General features: G+C 44.9%; 1 protein-coding gene across 2 annotated transcripts in view; it reads left to right on the top strand.

The window, feature by feature from the left end:
* ntn4 (netrin 4) overlaps positions 1-26644 on the top strand; it is a 45727-nt gene that overhangs the window by 13677 nt on the left and 5406 nt on the right. Inside the window, exons 3-9 of one of the 2 annotated variants that reach the window (XM_059654738.1) lie at positions 3023-3298; positions 14861-14987; positions 17327-17515; positions 20100-20313; positions 21339-21472; positions 22591-22659; positions 25203-25373. In XM_059654738.1, coding sequence (XP_059510721.1) covers positions 3023-3298; positions 14861-14987; positions 17327-17515; positions 20100-20313; positions 21339-21472; positions 22591-22659; positions 25203-25373 — 1180 coding nt within the window. The remainder of the gene's footprint in view (positions 1-3022; positions 3299-14860; positions 14988-17326; positions 17516-20099; positions 20314-21338; positions 21473-22590; positions 22660-25202; positions 25374-26644) is intronic. The other variant, XM_059654739.1, reaches the window with a different exon arrangement.

The following is a 26644-nucleotide window of genomic DNA, read 5'->3' as shown; positions in this document are numbered from 1 at the left end:
GTTGGGCTATCTTTTAATCCCAGATTACATTGAATTCAAATTATACTAGCTGCTATGGTGGGGTTTGAACCCACATCCCCAGACTATCAGCCTGGCTTCTGGATTACTAGTCCAGTGAAATTATCACTAGACCACCATCACCCCACTCTCTTTCTGGTGAATTTGTCTCCAAAGTCTGTACGTCCATCTCGGTGTGGTGCCCAGAGATAAGCACAGATACTCCTGGGAAGACCTGTCCAGGGCTGTCACGACAGAAATATGGCGGTCAGAAAGCTGTGTTTGTATAACAACTTTCATGACTAATTCAGTACCTGTGCAGCATTAGCAACGCTGTTTCCAACAGTGACAATGTGTGCATGTGATTAGCACAGTGCAAGCCATTTTAGGTGTGAGGTGTAAAATTTGACCAGCTCACTGGGGAGTAGCTCTGTACCATCCCTTCCCCCAATTCTTCGTCAGATATCTTACACCCCCAATAGCATCTACTCTTCAGACTCAAATTTCATGTGTAAGGCATGTACGGAGGGATGTAAATGGCACCACTGTGCCATGGCTGTCTACTGCAGTGTCGCTTTAAGCCAGGTTTTGGAGGGATTCTGTTCTTGGAAGCAGCTTCACAAGTAAACCACTTTGACAAACACAATAAACAGAAAAACCTTTCAGTCACAAAAATTTCACTCCTATCTGCACATCTTTCCTTTTTTTCCAGCAATATTTCTATCAGGTTATAGAATCGCACAGCTCAGGGGAGGCTGTTCGGCCCATTATTTCAATGGCTACTAATCAAAGGAGCTGATCTGACCCTTTCACCGACTCTCACCCTGTGGTTCTGTGTATTTCCTGCCCCCGTTCAAATATTTACCCGATTCCCTGAAGAGAGTTACTGTCAAACCTGCGTCAGGCACTGCATTCCAGATTCTAACTCATTTCCTGTTTGGTCTGGTAGCAATTATCTTCAATCAGTATCCTCTTGTTTTGACTCTTCCCCTGGTTTCTTGTGTACACTTGGACTAAAATCCTTCGTAAATTTGAACATTCCTCCTCTTCTGTCCTGCAACAGCTTCCCCAGTCTCTGCACATAACCGGTGGCTGCAGAGTCTTCCAAATCCTTAAATATTTTTAAGTTAGAGGTAGATTCTCGATGACCGGGGGTTAGAAGCTTATTAGGGATATGCAGGAATGTATAGAGTTAAGGTTAAAATCAGACCAGCCATAATCTTATTAAATGGTGGTGCAGGCTCGAAGGACATATTCATTCCTTATTTGTACGTTCATATGGAGACGTCCCCCCGCTCCTTCTAGTAAATCTCTTCTCAAAGCTCTTGCTTCCTTGCCAAGTTGTGCAGCCTCAAACTCTGTCTTTTAAGAAAAATGCCAATTGGTCTGAACAGTGCTGGACACAAACTGATGCTGCGACGACTGGGGGAGGGCTGTACGGGCCTCGATTGCACTGCGCCCATTGGTAAACAGAATGGACAATCCAAAAACCGGCTGATTTCCCCCAGGCCACCCGATCAGTTGTACTGATGCATCTACTATTGGCAAGACCCACTGTGGTCACTAGGGAAACACAGTAGGGGTTTCAGAGGGCAAGATCATTTGACCTGTTAAACCCCTGTTTAATGTCAGGCTGTATCTTAGTTTTACATTTCTGTTATAAATCCCTGTAGCCACACTGATAAGGATACTGGCTATGTGAATGTGTGGCACTGTAACTACATGGCCCTCCCCGTAGTGAGCCCTGCCACAGAGCAGTAGCAGCCCCAATACAGTGGATCAATGAGGCTGTTGCGAGACAGACAATGGTGATGTGCTGTGATATCAGATCTCCCATCATAAATAGCCATAAGCAGGACAGGCCAGGACAGGCACTAGTGTACATTCTGAAAGGAGATCCAGAAATTTGTAATGGTGTGTTGACAGAAACCGTGTGTAGAAAGTTTCAAATGCATTATTGAAATGACACATGCTGTTCCAATCTGTATAATAATCTAGTACCTGTCACTTGAGGCAATACCTAATGTTTAATTTTAAACCTTCTGTTGCTTTCATTCCTTCAGCAGCAAATTAACAGCTTGAGTAAATTTTATATTTAAAAGAATGGATAAACATGGGAATGTGCAAGCCTGTGATCTAACTGAAGGATTCGTCTCATAATCAAGTCTCGATGCAAAGTTACCATTATGCATATTCATTAATTGTCATAAAGTCATTATGATAGAGGAATGGGAAGCCATTGAATCCATGCTGGCTCTCTGTAGAGAAATGGTTTCTGCACTAACTGTGTAGCCCTGCATGTTTATTTTCCAAAATTATTTCCTGAAACATCAGCTTTCCTGCCCCTCTGATGCTGCTTGGTCTGCTGTGTTCACCCAGCTCTACACCTAGTTATCCCTAGGCTCGTTTTCATTTGAAACTGTTGATCCTGTCCACCTCCACCATGCTCATGGACCAACAGATCCAGATCACAATATAAATTACATCTTCCACACAGTGTCACCCCATAGCTCTCACCCAAAACCACAATCTCAGTCCTTGTACCAGTCAATAAATGAGAATGAGCTTTTCTTTCTCTACCGCATAAACATTGAATTATTGCTGTAACCTTCTCTTAAATGTCAGTTCAAACTGTCACACGTCATTTTCTCTTTTCTTCTCTCAATATTCTTCTCCCTTCTCACTCTCAATCCTGCAGGTTCTGTGCCAACAGGGTTATTGATTCCTGTCTGATTGAAAATTCACCTTGTGTGACCTTAAGACTTTGGAACTCTCTTGCTCAAAAGGCAGTGGAACCAGACACTTTGTTTTTTAAAAGTAGAAGGGCGTAGATTCTTGGTGAGCAAGGAGGTGAAAGATCATGAAAGGTAGACCAGAAAATGGAGTAAACAGATATAGCATAAACTTACTGAATGGTGGAGCAGATTTGATGGGCCGAGTGGCCTACTCCAGCTTGTAGGTTTAGAAGTGAGCCTGACTTCGGCCCCATTGTCTGATTATTCTTGTATTTCTCGTCCTCAACCAGGTTATATTCCGTGTTCTCACCCCTCCGCACTCTGTGGAAGACCCGTACAGCGTTCAAGCTCAGGAACTGTTGAAAGTCACCAACATTCGAGTGCGCCTTCTCAAGCGACAGTCGTGCCCTTGCCTGAGCCCGGCAGCCAACCTCAAACCCCAGTGGTTTGCACACTACGCAATCTACGACTTCATCGCGATGGGGAGCTGCTTCTGTAATGGCCATGCTGAGGAGTGTGGGCCCACCGAGGGTTTCAGGCCAGTGAGGGGCAACTTTCCGACTGTGGTACGTGTACTCACTATTTCCCTGCAGGAGAGAAGCTGTGCCGTGCGGAATACTACCATTTCTTGCGTGCTTTGATCTGTCTCTCGCCCATCCCCTTCAATCAGCACGCTGCTGCAGGTTGAAAAAAAAATTTATGTTTACCATAACTTGGTCCATGCTCATGGGACATTTTGAAGCACTTTACAAGAAACCTGTTGCTTTGATGTGGAAATATTTACAGCACAGTTCCAGCTGCTCTCACTGTTTCTACTCCACACGAACTTTGTCCCACCCCACTTTCTCTGAGTCCATTAACATAACCGTCTGTTTCTTTCTCCCTCGTATCTTCAACGTATTACTAATTAAAAATCAGTCCATCTCTTCCTCAAATGTATTCCGTGTCCTAGTTTCCCTCACAACTGTGGAGAAGTGAGTTCCAATGATTCATGACTGTTTGAGAAGTCTTTCCACCTCATCTCTGTTTTAAATCTGCCCACCCCTTAACCTAAAACTGACTCCAATGGGAGCCTCTTCTCTATGTCTGTGATTTAAACTGTTAAAGATGCTGATGTGGGGGTGGTGTCCCTTCCTCTGGGTTTGAAGTTCCAGGCTGAAGTTCCGCACATAGACAATTGAACCCCATCCTGAACAATGAGCCTATAATTAGCCTGGGAATCTTGGCTTAATGTCTTTAAAATGAATCTTGACCCCCATCTCCTAAAGAAAAAAAGTTCTCGTTTTCATCAGCCTTGCTGTGCAAGACCTCTTGATAGCATTTTAATCAAGATGGAGAGTGAGGTAGTTGATTCCGAGACTAGAGCACTGAATCTTAATAATTGAAACTACGATGATATGAGGCATGAGCTGACCTTGGTAGGTTGGTGAGAGTTAGTTAAAGGGATAACAGTAGACAGGCAATGGTAGATGCTTAAGAAACGCATGGGGAGCTGCAATGACTGTTTATGCCTGTCGGGCACAAAAACGAAATGGGTAACAGGGTCAATCCATGGTTTACACAGGAAATTAGAGATAATATCTGATCCAAAGAAGAAGCATACAGATTGGCCAAACCAAATAATATGTCTGAGGATTGGGAGCAGTTTAGAATTCAGCAAAGTGGGACCAAGGGATTGATTAAGATGAAGAAAGTAAGCTTGCAGGCAACATACAGACTGACTCTTAAGAGTTTTTATAGGTACGTGAAGAGAAGTAAACTGGCGAAGACAAATGTAGGTCCCCTACACGGGCAGAAACAGAGGAACAAGTAGTAGGGGACAAAGAAATGACTGAGCAACTCATTACATACTTTGCTTCTCTCCTCACAAAAGAGGACACAAGTCAGATACCAGAAATGTTGGAGAATGCAAGATTCAGTGAGAGGGAAGAGTTGAGGGTGGTCAGTATTAGTAGAGAAAAGATGCTGGGAAAATTGATGGGTTTAAAGGTGGATAAGTCCCCAGGGCCCGATAATCTACATCCCAGAGTACTTAGGGAAGTGGCACTAGAAATAGTGGATGCACTGGTGGTCGTCTTTCAGGATTCTATAGACTGTCCCTGCAGATTGGAGAGTAGCTAATGTCACTCCAATATTCAAAAAGGGAGATAGAGAGAAAACGGGGAATTATAGACCAGTAAGCCTAACATTGGTAGCAGGGAAGATTCTTGAATCTAATATCAAGGATTTTATAGCAGAGCATTTAGAAAGCAGTGGCAGAATCAGACAGAGTCAGAATGGATTTATGAAGGGGAAATTATGCTTGACAAATCTGTTGGAATTCTATGAAGATGTAATGAGTAGAGTTGACAAGGGGGGAGCCTGTCGATGTGTTTATTTGAAGTTTCTGAAAACGTTTGACATAGTCCTGTATTAAAGACTGTTGTGCAAGATTAAAGCACATGGGATTGGGGGAGGTGTATTGAAATGGATAGAAAACAGGTTGGCAGAAAGGAAACATAAAATAGGAATTAATGGATCCTTTTCAAATTGGCAGGCAGTAACTAGTGGGGTGCCATAGGGATCGGTGCTGGGACCCCAGCTATTTACAATGTGTATCAATGATTTGGATTGAGGGAATAAAATGTAACATCTCAAAGTTTGTGCATGTCACCAAGGGAGTGTGAACTGTGATGAGAATGCAGAGATCCTTCAGCATGATCTGGTCAGGTTGGGTGAGTGGGTAAATCAACGGCAGATGAAGTATGATTTGGATAAATGTGAGGTTATTCACTCTGGAAGCAAAAAACAAGAAGGCAGATTACTACCTGAATTGGCTGTAAGTTGGGAGAGGGGAGTGTGCAGCAGGACCTGGGTGTCCTTGTGCACCAGTCGCTGAAGGTAAGCATGCAGGTGCAGCAGGTGGTAAAGAAGGCACATGGTATGTTGGCCTTCATTGCAAGAGGTTTTGAGTACAGGAGCAGGGATGTGTTATCGCAGTTACATACAGCCTTGCTGAGACCACACCTGAAATATTGCATGCAGTTTTGGTCTCCTTTTCAGAGGAAGGATGCTCTTAATCTCGAGGGAGCGCAGCGAAGGTTTACCAGGCTGATTTTAGGGACAGCGGGTCTGACATATGAGGAGAGATTGACTAGGTTAGGATTGTTTTTGCTGGAGTTCAGACAAATGAGGGGGCTCTCATAAAGACTTACAACATTTCAAACAGGACTGGACAGGGTAGATGCAGGGAGGATGTTCCCGATGGTGGGTGTGTCCAGATCCAGGGGTCACGGTATGAGGATTCAGGGTAGATCATTTAGGATGGAGATGAGGAGACATTTCTTCACCCAAAGAGGGGTGATCCAGTGGAATTCGTTACCGCAGAGATAGTTGATGCCAAAACATTGAATGTATTCAAGAAGTGGCCAGATACAGCGCTTGGGGCAAACAGGATCAAAGGTTATGGGGAGAAAGCAGGATTAGGCTATTGAGTTCGACAATCAGCCTTGATCATGATGAATGGCAAAGCAGGGTTGAAGGGCTGAATGGCCTCCTTCTGCTATTTTCTGTGTTTCTACGTTTATAATCATTCAGTTCTGGCTTCACCCCTGCCAAACTCCTTGGGTGGGCAGGCAGATTGCACATAGCACTGATCCCAAACTGAGGAAGTCAGTGATCAGCTTGGAGCCGTTAGATGACTGAGGAATGTTCACAGAACTGTAGGATCCCTACAGTGCAGATAGAAGCCATACAGCCCTTTTGAGTCTGCACCAACACCTGCCTGCTTTCTGTAACACTGCACTTTTTTTTACCATGACTAGCTTGCACATCCCTGAACACTACGGGCAATATAGTATGGCCAATCCACCTAACCTGCACATCTTTAGCCTGTGGGAGGAAAGTGGAGCACCCGGAGGAAACCCAAGCAGACACGGGGAGAATATTTAAACACCACACGGTCACCTGAGGCTGGAATTGAACCCAGGACCCTGGTGCTGTGAGGCTGCAGTGCTAACCACTGTGCAATGCTGTTGGTCAGTACTCTGTATGTCAAGAGATGGTCCTGATAGTAACTCTTAGACAGGACCTTCATCAGATTCAATTTAGCTCTCTCTGTGAAGTTTGACATATTTAACAACACATTCCTCCCTCAGCACTGGGAATCGCACTGTGTATTAGAGTCGGAACCATTCTGTCCCCACAGGTTGACATCTGCATGCAGTTATAACTAAATACCTGTACTGAGAAAAGCCAGGCTGCCTTCACTGCTTATTATTTCCCAAAGGCTTCCAATTAAAAATGTCCACTTGCAGAAATGAATCATTCAAGTCTCACATTTCAACCATGGAGTTTTTGGTACTTTACTACTTTTCTGAAATCACGCCCAATCATACCCTCAGTCTCCCACCACCTGGGAAGACTCCCTTGTCACATCAGAACTCTCCTCCATAACCTGATCCTGGCTCAGCCAAGAAATGGGCCAGCACATGTCCTCCTTCCTAACGGAGAGGGATGGAGTGAGGACTCAGCAGGTAGCTCTACACTTGATAGTTTAACATGAGATTTAAAAATACAGATGGCCTAAAGATCATGAAACAGGGATTGTTTATTCCACTGACATCAGGGCAATACCAGCATGAAGGGAAATTGAGGTTAAGCAAGGAGGACACAGTAATTACATGGAAGTTTGCCTCTGGTTTAGAAATTCCTTTGACTGTCTGATCTTTCTCCCCATAAGACCCCCTTCCCCCAAAGACACCTTTCTCCAGTGAGGGCCCATTCGCCTGCTTCTGCTACTCTGTTCAGTGCCCTCCCACACCATTGTCACCTGCTGCTGAAGATCCCAGTGCATCTGCTTAAATTGCCCTGTTCAGTGCCCTCCCAACACAGCTGCTGGAGTTACCCCACTCGGTGTCCTCCATCACATCACTGCCTGCTCCTGGAGATTCTGTGACAATAGCAAAGAGGCCTCTCTCTGCCTGGAAGGATGGAACTGGGGCTTTGCAGTGGTAGGAGACTCCAAAATAATAAAATAAACTGCTATATTTGTTTTTCCACAAACTGCATAATGCTGAAAAGACAATGAAAATAGATCATCCAGTATCTTGTGACTGTCAAAAAAAAGGTAACATGTAGAGGTCATTATATACACAGCAAGATTCCACAAACAATGACAAGATAATCCTTGCCAGTTCCTGGGGTGTAGGTATGAGGGATTTTAACCAAACAACAGTGAAGGGGTGACAAAATATTTCCAAGTCAGGATGATGTGTACTTGGAGGTGAATTTGCAGGTGGTGAAAGATGTAGGTTTGGAAGGGGCTGTCTAAGGATTTTTGAATTTCTGCAGTGCATCTTGTAGACAGTAGTAGTGGTGTGCACTGAGCATCGGTGGTGGAGGGAGTGGATGACACCGCATTCACAAACAATCAAGTGGGTAGCTTTGTCCTGGACGGTGTCAAGCTTCTTGAGTGTTGTTGGGGCCGCACTCATCCAGGCAAGTGGGGAGTATTGCATCACATTCCTGACTTGTACCTTGCAGATGGTGGAGAGGCTTTGGGGAGTCAACAGGTGAGATACTCTATTACACAGTATTCCTAACCTCTGACCTGCTGTTGTAGCCACTGCATTTATATGGCTGGTCCAGGTCAATATTTGGTCAACGGTAACCCCCAGGATGTTGATATTGGGGAATTCAGTGATGGTAACACCATTGACTATCAAGTGATGGTGGTTAGATTGACCACCTCCAACAAGAGACATTTTCTGTAGCATAGACTTTTCCTGCCACCTATCAGGGCCAGCCTGAATGTTGTCCAATACCTCAGTTTGAATTTACTGAACATGCAGCTCTCCTTGCTAATGCCACCATTGGCATCATCATTTATTGTACCACCCTGGCAGTGAGAGCTAATGAACAAATCCATCCTGCCCTTGGTCATTATTGTAACCATTGTGACCAGGTCCTTTTAAACTGTGTAAGGTGATTCAGGATATCTTGCCTTTCAGCCAATGGGGTGCTTTTATTGGAGAAAATGAGACAGCCGGTTTGCATACAGCAAGATCCCATGCTAGCAATGCAGCCATGAGCAGATAATCTGATCTCAGTGATGAAGACTACTGGATAAATAGGGCTCTGGAGAGAATGCTCCTGCTCATCCTGTACTGAAGCTGGTCTCTGCAGGAATAGACTGATTGTGACTATAAAACAGTTTTTCAAATTGACTGAGTAATTGTGGAAAGCGTGGTGATATGGGAAAGTTGGGAGACAGCAGGAAGCATATATTATTCCCTCAAATAACATTTTGAGTTAAGTGGATACACTTTCGCTGTAAAGTATAATATCCCTAATCAGCTTATTGGATTAACCTCACTTCTCCAACATGTAAGGGATCAGATGTTATGTTTGTGACAAGGTTTGTTATTTAGCTGTTGCTTGAAAGAGGCTGGGAGCTGTTTAGGATAAACTCAATTATTGTTTAGAAAGTGCGGGGAAGATAATAATGACACTGCGTTGGTGAGATTAACTCTTTACTGCCTGTAGCTAAGAAGTCAAAAATCAAAGGGGTTTTAATCTGAAGAAAGGGGAAGCGGGCAGGCAGTGGTAATGACCGTTTATAAGGTTTGCAATATCCTGCCCACACCATGTGCAAAAGGACTTGTGAACTGCCCCTTTCCACTAGAGCTGGATCATGCTTTTGTACACTGTAGGTGAAAGGTACTTGTGGGAAGCCATGAGCAGAGACTGGCAGAGTATGGGACCCAACCCTGGCTGCATTCACCACCAACCCCGCCTCACCGAAAACCAGTAGTTGCTTAGCAACATCGGCGATGATCTAAGAGCAGAAGACAGGGAAAGTTCTTTTGTTCCTTATGAATGAACAAACAATTGTGACTGGGAATACTGTCAACAGGAATGAGATTGTGGGTAGAATATTGAGCAAACCTACGAGTCTGTGATTGTAAACCTAATGAGAGAAAAGGATTAAAACTAGGGCTCAATCAAAATAACAACAAACTACTCCATAATCACCAGGCTGAGTTTTCAGCTGAATCCTCAATCTTTGATATCACAGACAGTTGATGGGAACCACAGTTAAACTGATGGCAGTGTGAACGTGGAAGTACGGTCTGACAGATACATAGCAACTCCAGGTTATTGAAGGAGCCAATTACACTCACTCTGCAAAACACAAGGGAGGTGGCATATTTGCCTAGTAGTGAGGGTCTGCTGCAGATATGACACTTGGTGGGAGCGGAGGGCAGGGGGGGTTACTGTTCAAGGGCGTAGTCTCTTTGGTCATGCTACCTTCCAATGCTGGGCATAGCGTCGATGACAAACAGCTAGCTGGGCTCCTCGTAGCTGTCATCAATGTCCCATTTGCTTATACTACAAGAACCTCCTCCATCATCAAGCCAACAGTTTTCCAATGGGAACTACTCCCCTATCCAGACCTGCCAAGCAAGAGATTGGTATGTCCCTTGTCTGGAAATCCAGATGCCCACATGAATGCTCTAGAGATTCGGCTTCACATCCCAGCCTGACAGCTGGTGAAATTTAAATTCACTTAATAAACCTGGAAAAGAAAAGTCATTTTGGTGGATGTGTCTCTGAGAGCCATCATTATTTGTCACAGAAACCCATCTAGTTCCCAAACGTCCTTTAGGGAGGGACACTGTCATCCTTACTGACATGCGACTGCAGACCCACAGCAATGTGAGTGACTCTTAACTGCCCTCTGAAATGGCCTAGAAAGCCACTTGGTTCAAGGGCTCTTAGGGATGGGCAACAAATGTTGGACATCCAATTGGAAAAAAAAATCAATTAAATTGTATCTGATGAAGGGTCTAGGCCCGAAACGTCAGCTTTTGTGCTCCTGAGATGCTGCTTGGCCTGCTGTGTTCATCCAGCCTCACATTTTATTATTTTGGAATTCTCCAGCATCTGCAGCTCCCATTATCTCTCAATTAAATTGTACATCTGCCAAGTCCCATTTGGAGGTTGGTGACTTTGTGTCCAGAGCTACATCATTCCAAGGAACTGAGCATAAAGATGCATCAGTCGAATCGCTGCAGATTTGCTTGACACAGTTGCTAATTGTTGACTGAAATTTGTCATCATAGTAAGCAGATTAACCCATACAGAGTGCTGCAGAACTGCAGTTTCTGACATGATACATTTTCTCAACAAATTGCAAAAGGCAGCCAGGGCAGAATGTGGCAAAATTGAACTTCAAAGGTGTTCATATAGAAAAGATATGTGAATGGTGATTCCTCTAGTTGGAGTAATGTGAGCTCAGAGGTTCAGGTCCTGTCTGGACATGCCTGACAATATTTCACTACTGCTGCATCAACATTTTGGAATGCCACATCTGACAGGATTGTGGGAGTGCCTCCTTTCCCTTTCACACTTTAAAAAAAAATCTCTATTTTTATTCGTAGGGTGTGGACATCATTGGGCTGGGCCAGCATTTACTGTACTGGGGGCTGGTGAGCTGCCGCCTTAAACTGCTGTGGTCCATGGGGTATAGGGACACCTGCAATGATGTTAGGAGTTCCTGGGTTTTGACCCAGTGACCGTCATGGAGCAGTGAAATGGAGGGCTGTGTTGTATGTGCCATTGTCATTTCTAGTCCCTTGGTTGATGCTTTCTGGTTTAGTTACCTTTAACAGACATTGGAACAGTTTGACACAACTGAGTGACTTGCTAAGCTGTTTGAGGGACTTTGAGTCAGCCATGTTACTGTGGGTCTGGAGTTACATGTAGTCCAGATCAGGTGAAGATGACAGATTTCCTTCCCTGAAGTACTTCAGTGAACCACCTGTGTTTTAACACCAATGGTTTTGTAGTCAATACAAAGCTAGCTTTTAGTTTCAAATACATCAATTGAATCAAAATCTCACCATCTGCTGCAGAGGAATTCCCCAGAATGTACTGGATCAGTGATTGACTGAAAGTTTCCTTCATGCCGGAGCACCCCAGGCCACTGTCTCGTTAGAAAGAGGTGACTGGTGGTGAGATGAACCCAGGGGTTACCTTGCCTTAGGCAGAGCCTCCATGGTGACTTGAGCTAGTACAGGAATTGAATCCCTGCTGTTGGTGTCACTCTGCATCGATTCACAAACCAGACTCTGAGCTCTGGACTCCTGGTGCAGTAAATGCCACTCCACCACCAGGTCCACCCTCCACTCTGACTCTCTATAAAGTATAGAGTCACGAAGGGAATGCCTGTCGATGATGTGTGTCAATGATGCCAATGTCACTTGACTATGTAGAGTGACCTGGAAGGAGGCAAAAACTGTCCAACGTCGAAGAGAATGTGTGTATCTATGTTACTGTCGAATAGATTTATAGAAAATAGGTGGCACTCAAGAAGTGGTACTTGGGAGATAAAGCTGCCAAACCCCATACACACAATAAAGCAAGTTGATGCTCTACTGCCTTCTCAAGGTTGGGTGGACAATGGATGCCAGCGATGTTGAGATTTTTTGTTTGAATGCTTGTGTTTTTTTAGAAAAAGCAATCTTGTACACTGGATAATTCAATCGGTTTTTAAAAGTAAACCCAATGTTTATCATTAGGCTGATGTGTTGATATAAGCAGCAATAAAATCTGCTCCACAAATAGCAGGCCACAGGTGCATCACCCACCATCTTGAAGGCAGTTAGGGATGTAGAGTAGTATATTGAGTCCATTCATCCCATTATGTCTGTGCCAGCTCTTCATAGAATTCAGTCAGCCCCACTCCCCCACATTAACCCCAAAGTATTTTGATGCAAAAGGAGGCCATTTGGCCCATCATGTCTATATGACCATCATGATTTAATCCATTTCCTACCCTTCCTGCATAATCCTGTAAGTTCATTTCCTTCAAGTGTCCATTGAATTTTCTGTTCCGTAATTTTAACGGCCAATATCTTTTTATGTCTTCCTTTTGCTTCCACATATTCCTTCTTTTAGTTAACCCTACAATTTCTACACTTTGTAAAGCTACAGATACTTTTCGCATCTGTCATAAATTTTATTTTCTCACCTCTTATGTCTGGGCCAGGTTTCTATTCTGGATGAACAATAAATGAGATCTTCTGAGAGACGTTCATAACCTGACAATCAATTATGAAACAAAGGAAGTTTTGAAGTGATAGTTTCTGGAAGAAGGTTAGGGAAAGGTGATACATGTTAAATGTAGAGAATAAAAATAGGTTGGAAATGCATTAATTAAAGGTCATAAAGGAACAGAATCATTTGCTTCTGAGCTGGAGACATGGTTAATTGGAGAAGGGAAGTATGTTTGAACACAGAAAGACCATGCTAACATGGGCAGGAGCATTGTGTACTGTTTGGGCCTCATTTCTGGAAGATATGAGAGCACTCGTAAAAGTGTGACTAGAGATGAGGCATTGCAGTTCTTGAGGTTTATTAACCAGAGTCAAAAAGGTAAAGGATAGCTGACAGTTTATGAAGGATAATGATAAACTAGGTAAGGAGATGGTAACAAAAGTGACAAATTGATCAACACAAATAGAATGGGGAGAGAAATTTTAAAATTATTCCACAAAATGACAAGTTCCCCGCCCAAACCATTTGAGTTGAACCTTAGAATAAGCATTTTTGGGAAGAGTTAGTTGCTTGATAAAACAGAGTATTAAAGGGTGACTTAATGTGGGTGGCACCATTTGAAAATTTGCAGACCACCCAAAAATTATAGTTGACAGTGAAGATGATGGCTACCAACTGCAGGATGATATCAATGGTTTGGTTGAATGGGCAGAAAGGTGGAAGATGGCATTCATTCTGGAAAAATGGGAGGTAATACTTTTGCGACGGCAAACATATTCCCTTGCTTCATAATAAACAGGAGGATATTGCGAGGGGTAGATGAGACAGGAGAATGTTCATTGGTCCCTGGCAGTGGCAGGAGAGGTAAATAAGATAAAGAAGGCATAAGGGATACTCTCCTCTGGATGTGGTACAAAAGCTGGGAGGAAATGCTGAAGCTAAATAAGGCACTGGTTTGGCCACAGCTCAAAGTTTGGGTACCGTTCTGGTCACCACATTACAGGAAGGACATAACTGCTTTGGAGAAGAAATCTACAAGAATGTTGCCAGAGGTTGAACATTGTAGCTCTGGGGAGAGATTATATAGATTACGGCTGGTTTCCTTAGAACAGAGCAGACTGGGAGATGAGTTAATTGAACTGTATGAATCAATGAGGAGTTTGGGTTGTGTGGACGGGGAAGAGATGTCTCCCCTCGTGAACCAGTCAGTTACCAGGCAGCACTGTATTAAAGTGATTGGTAGAAAGATGAGAGGGGATACAGAAGAGAGTTTTGACCCAGAGAATGGTCAGTGTCTGAAATTCCTTGCCCAGGTTTGGAGGCTGAGGTGGAAACCCTCAACTCACTTAAAAAGAATCTGGGTTTGTCACCGAAACATTGTAATTCCCAAGGCTGCAGATCAGAGGTTGGAAAGTTGATAAAGAATAGGCTGCTAGTTTGTTCAAGCAGTGCAGATTTGATGGGCAGAGTGGCCTATTTCTGTGCTGTAGTTTTTCTATGGTTCTGTGTTATCTGGGGAGGGATTAGACAGACTGGAGTATTATCGTCTGGGGGAGGAAACAATGGTTTAGCTTGTGACGCCAAGGATTATGGGGTGTGGGTGAGTGAGTGAATATAGAATAGTCTGGAATATAATAGAATAGAATAAAATCTAGAATATATAATCCAGAATATCCTCTGGATATTATTGATTATATCGGGCTTGAGGAGAGTGCGAGGTTAAAGGGGAGCAAAAGGAGTAGGATTGGGCACAGAAGTATATTTTAGCCTGTGTCTGCATCATTTCTGTGGAAGCATGAAGATTTAAACAGTTGAGGACCTTACCCAGGCCAATGCACCAGTGAATGCTCAAAGAGGCACAGCATTCTGTCTGCCTTTCCAGTCGATGCTCGGCCCTCATGAAACGGATTCTTTGCTGGTTTGTTTTATTGCTGAATTGGGGGAGCTGAATGCATGTGATCGGCTGCCGTGTTTCGTACATAATGCAAGTGACTACACTTCATAAAGGTTACTTCTTCCAGTCTGTCACTGCGTGATGACTAGCTCCTTCTCCAGTTCCTGAAGTCCTCTATGCTTTTCTCTGACAGGTCCATGGGAAGTGTATCTGTCAACACAACACTATGGGGGAGCACTGTGAACAGTGCAGGCTTTTATACAATGACCAACTGTGGAGACCAGCAGATGGCAAGAAGGGAACTGCGAATCCATGTCAGAGTAAGTAACAAGAAGGCTTTCCTCATGCTTGTCTTCATCACTCAGAGCACTGAGTACAAGAGTTGGGATGCCTTGTTGCAGCTATACAAGACGTTGGTGAGGATACATTTGGAGAACTGTGTGCAGATCTGGTCACCTTGTTATAGAAAGGATATTATCAAAATATAAATGATGCAGAAAACATTTACTAGGGTGCTACCTGGACTGGAAGGTTTGAATAATGAGGTGAGGTGGGATAGCCTGGGACTTTTTTTTTAGAGCGTAGGAGACTCAGGATTGACCTTATGGAGATCTATAAAATCATGAGAGTCATAGATAAGGTAGATACCCAACAGCCTTACCCCGTAGTAGGGGAGTCTAAAACAAGAGGGCATAGATTTAAAGGAGAGGGGAAGATACAAAAGGGTCCAAAGGGGCATTTTTTTCACACAAAGCGTGCTAAGTGTCTGGAATGAACTGCTACAGATATTGGTGGAAGCGAATACAATTTTGTCATTTAAGAAACATTTTTTCAGTACATGGATAGGATAGGTATTGAGGGATATGGACCAAACAGAGGTACGTGCGACCAGTTTGATTGTGAAAACTGGGTGGCATGGACATGTTGGGCTGAAGGACCTGTTTCCATGCTGTAGACCTCTGACTGCAGATCTCTTTGGCGCGGCACACATTTACCAGAACAGTCTCTGGGAAGAGAGGATGCAGAGAGACTGGAGAAGCTAGGATTGGTTTCTGGGGTCAGAGGAGATTCAGGAGCACTTTGCTGGATGTTCAAGACCACAAAGGGCTTGAGAGAGAAAATGGAGAGAAACTGTTCCCACTAGGAGGAGGGAGAATATCCAGAGAATAGAAATTGAAGGTCGTTGGCAAAAAGGAGATGAGGAATTGGTTTATCCAGCCAGCACAACTCCAGGGACCTCTTTCTGTGCTGTAATATTTCCGTGTCTCTCTGTGATCTGGAGAGGGGTTAGACAGGCTGGAACATTACTGTCTACAGGGGAAGAAGCTATAGTTTAGGATGTGATACTGAGGAATAGGGGAATTGAGTGAGAAAGTGAAATTCTGTTCCTCAGGATATTCTAGGGGACAGAAGAGAGTAGGAATATCGGGAATTGGATATTAAAAGGATATGGGACAGGTTGTTATGACAGTGTGAAAGATTGGTGGGAGCCAACTCCACGTAATATCCAAAATAAAATGGGGTAAATATTTGGAAAGGAGGAATTTGGAGGGCTGTGGGGAAAAAGCACAGGGATTCAGGGGAGTGGGATTAATTGAAAAACTTTTTCAAAATGGAGGTGCAGGAATGATGGGGCGAGTGGTCTGCTCCTCCTATCCTGTGTGACTATCAATCTAACAAGCCGAGCATACACAGCTGAAGAGTGTTGCGTCTCGGGATTGATTCCAGACATGAGTGGAATAAATTGATGAACACTGCGTCAGGGTCGCTATTAGCTCGGCGGGGTGATTGGTCACTGCAGCACTGACCACATCGGTGAGCAGAGGGGAAGATCCTGGCTAGTGCCATACCCCCGACGCTGTCTCCCCAACGCCCCTGACTCACTCATCGCCTCAATGCCTCTGATGCAGCCCTCATCCCCTGAAACTCTCCCCACCTCCCGACTACGTTTCCCTAGCACCACCTCAACTCTCTGTGCCCACAGCCCAGTAGGTATACAGTGTGGACAGCAATGTGTTATTTTGCTGAGCCCTGAGGAGCATTTCTCTTTGTGCAGGCTCCGAGGGTGTTGCTGGTGAGTTAGGGTGCGGTCCTCGGCTCTGTTCCAGTGCTGGCCAAAGCCCCCTGTGGCCTGGCCTCACCCCCCCGCCCCTCCGTAAAGGATTCACTAGTCCAAAAGCCTGGGGTACAGGCCCTGGTGGATAGGCCACACTTGCTAACTTGCTGTGTGATCCACTGCCTTCTCCTAGATCTTTTGTGAAATGTGCTCCATTGTAATCTTAATGGGCCTCTGGCTGAGTGGGTGAACGCTCTCTCTACCCTAGCAACACACCCCTCCCCCACCCCCACCCCCCATCCCCCCACAACCCCAGCTCACCGCTGCCCTCTCACCTGGTGCTGGAGATTTAAAATCAGGAATTGAGTTCACCTTCCATTTTTAAAAAGTGGCAAAGGGAGATTGAAATATTAAGTACAGTTTGTGTAGAGGATAAAGACGGTCAAAGTCTGGCTGGCCGAAATGGCCTATTTCTAGATTGGAAAGTCATTCAGGAGAATCTTTAATGCGGTCAAATTAATTATTTAGCATTTCTGAATAAGTTTTAGTCCTGTCGCACTCATTTGAAGGGATTATTATCTATTATTTTTCCCCTTGTAACAGAATGCACATGCAATGACCATGCAAACAGCTGCCATTTTGACCTCACGGTGTGGTTGGCATCAGGTAATCACAGTGGTGGAGTGTGTGACAACTGTAGGCACAACACAGAGGGGCAGCACTGCCAACTGTGCCAGACAGGCTTCTACAGGAACACCAGGGTCCCTTTCTCTGCTCCAGATACCTGCCTGGGTAAGAGCACTACTGCTTGAATCATTGCTGAATTTGGATAAACAAACCTCTGAATTACCCGTGAACTGCCTCCTAGTCTCTCCCAACTGAGTCTATAGTCTTTGCGAGTCCAGCTACAAAGTGGTTGCATTAGATTGCATTAACATGGCTCTTAGCCCAGCTAATTCTGTTGCTATGATTAGCCACAAAGTAATACTTCAAGCAGATGGAATCTGATTGCGGGAGAATATTTTAATAATTGTCATTTTCGTTATGAGCAATGAAATAAGACCTCACCGTAGGTTTTAAGAAGTAATTATGTTCTTGGCGACAAATGGGATTTGGATTGTAAAAATCAGTGTTGGGAATACTGTGGACTAGATGGGCCAAATGGCCTGGGTGAAATTGAATTTTGCCAGGAGCCTGGAAAGGGGGAGGCTGGTCAATTCCATCCATCAGCTTTGGACTCCGCGGTTCAAGTTACACTAACGTGGGGGCCGTCTAGTGTGTGATACTGTTAACATGGGATCACTTCTACTTGCAGTGCTCACAGACCCAGGAGGGAGATAGATACGACTGGATTAGAGGAGAAATGTAACCACCTCCATTTCTTCAGTTCTGTGCCTGAAAGGCAGGTGCAGCCCAGTGCCATGATCTTTACCACGGGGCAAAGCCAAATCCACCAGCCCAGGCAGGACAGGAAAAGTTGGCACCAATCTGACCCAGAGCGGCCAGCAGCAAACTGACACTACCCTTGCACTCCCACCCCCTCCGGCCCTGCTAATCCCATCATATATTAAGCCAGCACTTTGATCAGACCAGACACGAAGCGAGGAAAACCCAACACTGGAGATCTCTGGGAGCTATTGTTTCAAAAAAGATCACATCCTCCTCCCCAATATATTACTCATCAACGTAAATTTATATAACACCCTTGATGTAACAAAACATCCCAATGTATTTCACGGAGAAATTATGAAACGATAAATGACACTGAGCTGTTTAAGGAGTTATTTGGTTCACATGACCAGCAGCTTGCTCAAACATGGAGATTTGAAGGAGTGAGTGAGGTAGAAGGGTCGGTGAGATTTAGGGAGGGATAATAAAGGCAATGGCTCATAATCTCAGATAACTCACTCACTGCATCTCCAATTTTCTGCATTGTGAAAAACAATGAAAAGTTACATTTATTTAGCACCTATTTCTGGGTGATAAATCTTCCCCAAAGATAAACTCCATGTCCAACGTTCCCAGATAGTTGCGAATGGAAATAATTTTCTCTCCATTGAGTTTTGATGTTGACTGGAGAGATTATGATAACTGCAGCAAAAAACATCATCATTCCTGACTCCACCTCTGCAAGATTATTTCGAACAATTTCATTCTACACACTGAACTTTATTTACTTTATTTTTCTAACACTTTTTCCCTCAGAATTCGTATTTGGGTACCTTGGTACCTAAGATGCCAACATACGCAGCAGCTTGTAAACTTTTCACTGTGCTATTTGAGTAAATGTGACAATAAAGCTAATTCCGCTTATGCTGATAGACCAAGCCTGCAGACTGATCTCTTAAACCAATTGCAGAATTCCAGTCATATTCCATTAGTGAAGGATGAAAGAGGGAGAAAGTCTGAAGCTGTGCTGGAAAGTGCAGGAAGCATTTCTTTTGCCTCTAGGTGCTGAGTAGTGAAGGGTTTGTGACACCCCCTAGTCAGCAAGATCCTGATTGCATTCTGCTGTCTTCATGAAAATAAAGCCCTAATTATAAACGGTGAAAGCTGTTGAACTTTTAGCAAATACCAGCAAAAAGGGAGTGCTCACTATGTGTGTTCTCCTGGTATTGTCTGCAGAAGGTGCAAGAAACATGAACTGGTCTGCCATGTCTATTTCGTCTTTTGTTTATGAAAATAGTTCCTTTACTGGCAGGGTCTACCTTGAAATAGCTGTTGTGTGCCAGACTGTTTGTGAGCCAAACTGCTGCTGTGCCCACTGAAGTCAAGAAGGTATTGTCCATCCCGGGTTGCCCTTGAGAAGGTGGTGGTGGGTGGACTTCTTGAACCGCTGCAGTCCATGTGCAGTGGGTTGACCTACAGTACCCTTATGGAGAGAGTTCCAGGATTTTGACCCGAGAACAGTGAAGGAATGGCATTATATTTCCAAATCATGATGGGGAACTTGCAGGGGTGTTTATACCCATGTATTTGCTGCCCTTGCCCATTTAGATGGAAGTGTTTGTGGGTCTGGAAGGTGCTGTCTTGTAGACAGTGCACACTGCTGCTGCTGAGCATTAGTGTTGGAGAGTGTGGATGAATGTGGATGTGGTGCCAATCAAGCGGGCTGCTTCGTCCTGGACGGTGTCAAGATTCTTGAGTGTTGTTGGAGCGCACTTGAGTTGGGCAAGTGGAGAGTCTCCCGTCACACTGCTGACTTGTGCCTTGTAGATGGTGGTCAGGCTTTGGGGAGTCACCGTGGTATTCGTAGCTTCTGGTCTGCCCTTGTCACCATCTGTATTCGTGGCGAGGCCTGTTGAGTTTCTGATCAGTAGTGACCCCAGGATGTTGTTGGATGATCTGAAGATCTTTTCTTTGTGTTTGTCTCTAGCCTGCTCATGCCATCCTGTTGGCTCTGCCATGTTACCTTCACAGCCCCGTGCCCCCTGCGACCCTGTGACCGGCAACTGTTTGTGTAAACCTGGTGTGGCTGGGCCCCGCTGTGACAGGTGCATGCTGGGATACTGGGGCCTCGGAGAATATGGCTGCCGACCATGTGACTGCCCCGAAAGCTGTGACCCTTACACAGGGGACTGTACCAGCAGGTAGGCTCGGGGCTCCAATGAGAGGGGGCAAACCAGCAGAGCCCTATGGAAACCGAGCTGGAATTAGCGCCCTTTAGCCTAACTGCGGTGCGGATGTTGTACCAGCAACTCTGAGGCTGAGAGTTCAAAGCCCAGCCTCACAGAAGTGGAATGATTTAATCATTTTGTACCCTACACCAGGGAAAAATTATTACCATCGAAAACTATTTGGTTGTTGTGAACTTTCAGCTGCTTCTCTGGTACCCCTCGGGAAGAGAAACTACTGACTTTCTTGAGCCATAGCCTGCTCATTCCCCCACTCCACAGTGCGTCCTTCATGCCTTCAGAAGGAACCCAGCTGTGAGGCACCGTGTCCCACTAAGTTGGGTCACAGTCACACATAAATAGGAGAGACCATTCAGCCCCATAAATAAGCCTGTTCATCCATTCAATTTGATCGTGACTGATAAATTTAATTAGTCTGCCTTTAGCCCCTATCCCTGTGTCCTCACCAAACAAAAAGCTGTCAACATTGGTCTTGAAAAAGTGCATTTACACCCAACATTTTGGAGTCAAAAATTCTAGAATGTCTCAAAAATTACTTCCTTGTAATTTTAAAGTTCCAGCCCCTATTTTGGACTCAGCCACCACCACCCGACAAAAGAGGAAGTAACTTCTATCTGTTTGTCATATCAAACCCTTTAATTTGCGCTTCAAAACTCAAAGCAGAGTTTTATGCAAACTGTCTTCAACGTTAAATCATTAAACATCATTGATATGTAAATTTTGAAGGATTGTTTTATTGAGAACCTCAGCCTGGTGTGTGAGTTGGGAGCTGTGCCTTGGAGTGGAATAGCGCCTCCTGATCCTGTCAAAGCCATCTCCTACCTCAAGACTGGCTAATATCCTGAGAGACTTTATCCCAGAAATGACCCAGAATGGGTGGGAAGCAGGTCACCATCACCACTCATGAGGTATTGAGGAGAAAACGGATTCAGATGGGATCTTCTTTCATGCCACTGACATGTCTTCCTTGAATCTGACAGCACTGTCGATGAAAACTGGTACCAGCAGCCTGCAGACGCAGCTCCGAAGCATGGCCTCTTGCCCTCTCTCACTGGGAGAGATCTCAGCTGGGGCTGGGGAGATGAGCAAGGATTTTCTGCTCTTAGACACTCAGGTGAGGAGCCCTCATTCTTCACACTTCAAATCAAAACCTTTGCAAGGAATTCCTGCTTCCCGGTCCCTGCCAGCTTGTGTACCTTGTGGATTGCCACCTGGTTGTACATCTCTCCCCATTGAACTATTTTCATTGCAAGTGTCAAAAAAAGGGATGAGTTTGCAGCTGCAGCACTATTTAGGCACAGTGTGGACTTCTCCCTGCTTTTCTGTGGCCCATTCATTCAGGACAGGATCTTCCTCCTAACATTCCTATGTTTAACAAGCACAAAGTTGCTGGAAAAGGCCAGCAGGTCCGGCGAAGGAAGAAACAGACTTAACATTTCGAGTCCGGTGACCCTTCCTCGGAACGTTGACTCGTAACATTGACTCTCTTTTTCCTTTAGCAGATGCTGCCGGACCTGCTGGGCTTTTCCAGGAACTTTGTTTCTGTTCCTAATTTACAGCATCCGCAGTTCTTTTGGTTTTCTGTTCCTATGTTTAATATTCATTCATCCAGTGTCTGCTGTGTTCAGAGCTTTATATTAATACTGAGGAGTTTAGGAAAGGGTCATGGAGGTTAAAGGAAAAAATCAGCCATTCAAACTCACCCCTCTTAGAATTTCCGAAAACTATCAATCGAGCACACGCTCTCCTTTCCAGTTCTCACGAATCCATCGAAATAAATCACTGTTCAGAGCCTTTACAAAACATTTAAGTTATTTAAACTATTCCCATCAGCTTTACATGAGAATCAGATTGTGAGCCAGCATATTTCTCACTCCAGGAACCAGTAACATGATTCACTCAGCATCGTGAGAGGGAAAAGCAACACAGTATTTTCAGTCATAGCAGGAGCTGCAGATGCTGGAGAATCTGAGATAACAAGGTGTAGAGCTGGATGAACACAGCAAGCCGAGCAGCAGAGGAGCAGGAAAGCTGACGTTTTGGGCCTAGACCCTTCTTCAGAATTGGGTCTAGGCCCAAAATGTCAGCCTTCCTGTTCCTCTGATGCTGCTTGGCCTGCTGTGTTCATTCAGCTCTACACCTTGTTATCTCACAATATTTCAGTCGGTACACTTTACTGTACTTCCTAGATTTATCAAGCCTCCGTACAGTCATACCTTAATTTTTTTGCAGGGAGGTGTGAGTGCAGGAAGCAGATTCTAAGAAATCCTAAGGTGTTCTGCAACATGAAGTATACGTTTGGTGAGTTATGGAGACACTTGGCTCATTATTTCCCATCTCGAACATTAGATGGCAAAGCCAATTCCAGCAGGATGCCCAGGGTGGCAGGGGGGAGCCACAGATAGATACTCTACTTCCACCGTGTTCCATGTCAAAGGCAGTGTGCGTGTGTGTGCAGGTGCTTGTGTGTATGAATCATAGAGTCACTATAGTATGGAAACAGGCCATTTGGCCCAACGAGTCAACACCAACCCTCTGAAGGGCATCCCACCCAGGCTCCCCCCTTACCCAGCCCTGTAACCTTGTATTTCCCATGGCTAATCCACCCAGCCTAAGCATCCCTGGACACTGCGGGCAATTTAGCATGGCCAGGCCACCCAACATGCACATCTTTGGACTGTGGGAGGAAACCAAAGCACCCAGAGGTGTGTTTGTGTGTTCTGCGGGGCAGCACAGTGGCTCAGTGGTTAGCACTGCTCCCTCACAGCGCCGGGGACCCAGGTTTGACTCCAGCCTTGGCTATGTGGACTTTGCGCATTCTCCCCGTGTCTGTGTGGGTTTCCGCTGGATGCTCTGGTTTTCTCGCAGTTCAAAGATGTGCAGGTTAGGTGGACTGCAAATGCTAAATTGCCCGTAGTGTTCAGAGATGTACAGGCCAAGTGGATTTGCCATGGTAAAATTCAGGATTGCAGGGATAGGACTGGGTCAGGGTGGGAGCTCTTCAGAGGCTCAGTGCAGACTGTTTTTATTCATTCAAAGGGATGAGGGTGTCACTGGCTAGGCAGCATTTATTGCCCATCCCAGAGGGCAGTTACGTGTCAATGGCATTGCAGTGTCTGGAGTCACATATAGGCTAGACTGGGTAAGGATAGCAGCTTCCTTCCCTAAAGGGCATTAGTGAACTGACTCAAGGAGCCAAATGGCCTATTCCAACATTGTAGAGAATTAATAAGTTCCATAAATTGTGCTAGCTGAAAATCCGTAAGGCACCTCTACTTTGAGAGCAGATAAAGATTGAACGTGAACCTCCTGGATACTTTCCTAAGACAGCAGTCTGGTTTGCTTTCTAAACCAATGATAATTGCTGGGGCAGGAGTAAGTACCTCGAGGGGTCCTGGATCATTAGCTGGTGCCACTGAACCTCTGCCAGGCCAGCATGATAGTGCCAAAGATCCTACTCCTGCTGTTTGAATGTGACATGTCACGTCAACTCCACTTAAGGCTTCCGCCACCAACTCCACCCCCTGATATACACACACGCACACGCTCTCTCTCACACTCACCCACTGTGCATGTGTCACCATTTGCAGAGTGAATGTTGTCCCTATCCCGTCTATAAAGCACAATCAGCAAATACACAGGAACATTACCACCTGCAAGTCTCCATCCAAGCCACTCATCATCCAGCCTTGGAAATACATCGCTGTTCCTTCATTGTCACTGGGTCAAATTTCTGGAATTTCCTCCCCAGGAGCATTGTGGGTCAACCCACAGCACATGGACTGCAGCAGTTCAAGAAGGCAGCTCACCCCCACCTTCTCAGGGGGCAACTAGGGACAGGCAGCAAATGCTGGCCTAGCCAGTGATACCATATTCCATGGGCGAATGAACAGAAATCACATTCAGGCAGTGACTCAGTTGTATTGTTGTCAGCTCTGAGGCAGATCATCCCAAAGGTAGGAGCACAAAATCCAGGCAGATATTTGCAGTGCAGCACTGAAGGGGTGCTGCCCTGTAAGCGATGCCATTTTTTTAACATGCAATGTTCAGCTGAGGCACTGTCTGCACTGTCCATTAGATTTACAAAGTCCCACAGCCCTGTTCAAAGAGCAGGAAATTCACACCAGGACCGATGGTTATCTCCGAGATCTGTTTGGGTAGGTTGTGGGATCTTGCAGTGTATGGATTGGCTACCCCTTTTGCCTACATTAGAACAATGATGACCCTTCAAAAGTATCTTATTGGCTGCAGTGCACTTTGTGATGTCCCTGTGGTTGTGCTACACACCGTATAAATACAAGACAAGCTCATCAATAAAATAATTCTCCTTCCTTACTGCCAAATTACAGGAATTAAACCAGAATTACCCAGAAGTAATTAGGATGAATAATCTAATTGAATAGCTCCATAAATCATTGTTCAAACCTTGTGCTGAAGTGTCAGCCCTGAAGTTATTGCTGTGCATTAATATTCTGAATAACACATTGACTGTGGAGAAATTGTTACTCTGATACTTCCTGGATTTTGTCCTGTCTTGTGAGTGTAATTTGGTTTAATGCAACAAACATGGAGAAATACTGGAGAAACTCAACAGGTCCAACAGCATCTCTGGAGAGAAAGCAGTGTTAGCATTTAGAATCCATTGATCCTTCTTCAGAACTCAGAGTTAATGTTTCAATCTGCTATGACTTGCCTTCAGAACTCAAACCAGACTTGAAACATTAAGTCTGAATCTCTCTTCAGAAGCTGCCGGACCTGCTGAGATTTCCAGCATCTGCAGTGTTATGCCGTTATTTAGAATTTGATTTTGATGATTGTCTGTCCATTTCCTGTCATTGCCACAGTCCTGAAAGTAAAAGTTCTCTCAGCTCATGACAAAGGGTCACACGCAGAGGTCATTGTGAAGGTCAAGAAGGTGTTGAAACTGACAAAGTTGAAGGCTCACCGGGGCAAACGAGTTCTGTACCTAGAATCGTGGACAAACCGAGGCTGCACTTGCCCGGTTCTGAATCCTGGTAAGAGACATGTTAACATCAGACCACCCAGCATAAAGCTGTCACCATCATGATGAATATTCATTACCCAACATACAAATGAACGTGTTTACCCTGAAATGCCACACTGGGAGGAAAGGCTGCAAAAGCATCACTGAATTGTGCTCAGCAGGTTTCTTATGGAATAAATGACTAGTCAGAATAAAGGAATCTCTTCACACAACACCAGCAGCAATTGGTGTTATTCTCTCAATGACAAGCGATGAGGTGCTGGAACTAAAGGAATCAGGTACCCGCACACACAAATCACCAGCAGGGGAATGGGCCATGCAGTGTTGTCACTGGGGACATAGGCTCAGACCCCACTGTAGCAGATGAGAAATTCCAATTCCATGAAAATCTGGATTAGGAATCCCTACACTTTGTAAGTAGGCCATTTGGCCCATCAAGTCCACACCAAACCTCTGAGGAGCATGCTGTCCAGACCATGCCCCCCCCACCCTATCCTGGTAGTCAAGCTTTCCCATGCCTAATCCACCCATTCCAGAACGTTTAGGCAATTTAGCATAGCCAATTCAACCAAACTAAATATGTGGACGGAAACTGGAGCACCCGGAGGAAACCTGAGCAGAACGTGCAAACTCCACACAGATAGTCGCCCGAGGGTGGAATTGAACCTGGGTCCCTGGCACTGTGAGCCAGCAGCGTTAACCACTGAGCCATGGTGACATCCCACAGAGTTTGCCTAATGGTGACTGTGTAATCACTGTTGATTGTTGTAAAAATCCATCTGGTTCATTATTGCCTCTTTAAGGAAGGAAATTCATAGAGGAGTTTAAAACTTGAAGGCATAGTTTTCAAGATCGAAAGACTTAAAGGGTCCTGAGGGACCACCTTTTCTCAGAGAGGGTGGTTTGTATGCAGAATGAACTACCAAAGGGAGTGGTAGATGCAGATATAGTGACAACCTGTTTAAAAGACGTTTGGATGAGTTCATAAATAGGAAAGGTTTAGATGGATATGGGCCAAACGCAGGCAAATGGGACCAGTTCAGTTTAGGCTGCCTGGTCAGCATGGACAAATTGAACCGAAGTTTCTGTTTCCGCGCTGTATGACTCTGAGCCTGTAGCTTTCCCTGGTCTGGCCTATATATAGCTGCAGACCCACAACAATGTGAATGACCACGAGCTGCCAGCAGTGCTGCATGCCCATCATTCAGCAAGACACATTCAGGCCTGAAATCAGGAAGCACCTTTTCCATTCTACAGCAAGTGGGAATCTAGAACTCTCTG

Source organism: Stegostoma tigrinum, chromosome 25 (assembly GCF_030684315.1).
Source record: "Stegostoma tigrinum isolate sSteTig4 chromosome 25, sSteTig4.hap1, whole genome shotgun sequence".
Lineage (NCBI taxonomy): Eukaryota > Metazoa > Chordata > Chondrichthyes > Orectolobiformes > Stegostomatidae > Stegostoma > Stegostoma tigrinum.
The sequence above is the reverse complement of the archived record's forward strand: the minus strand, read 5'-3'. Positions and strand labels throughout refer to the sequence as shown.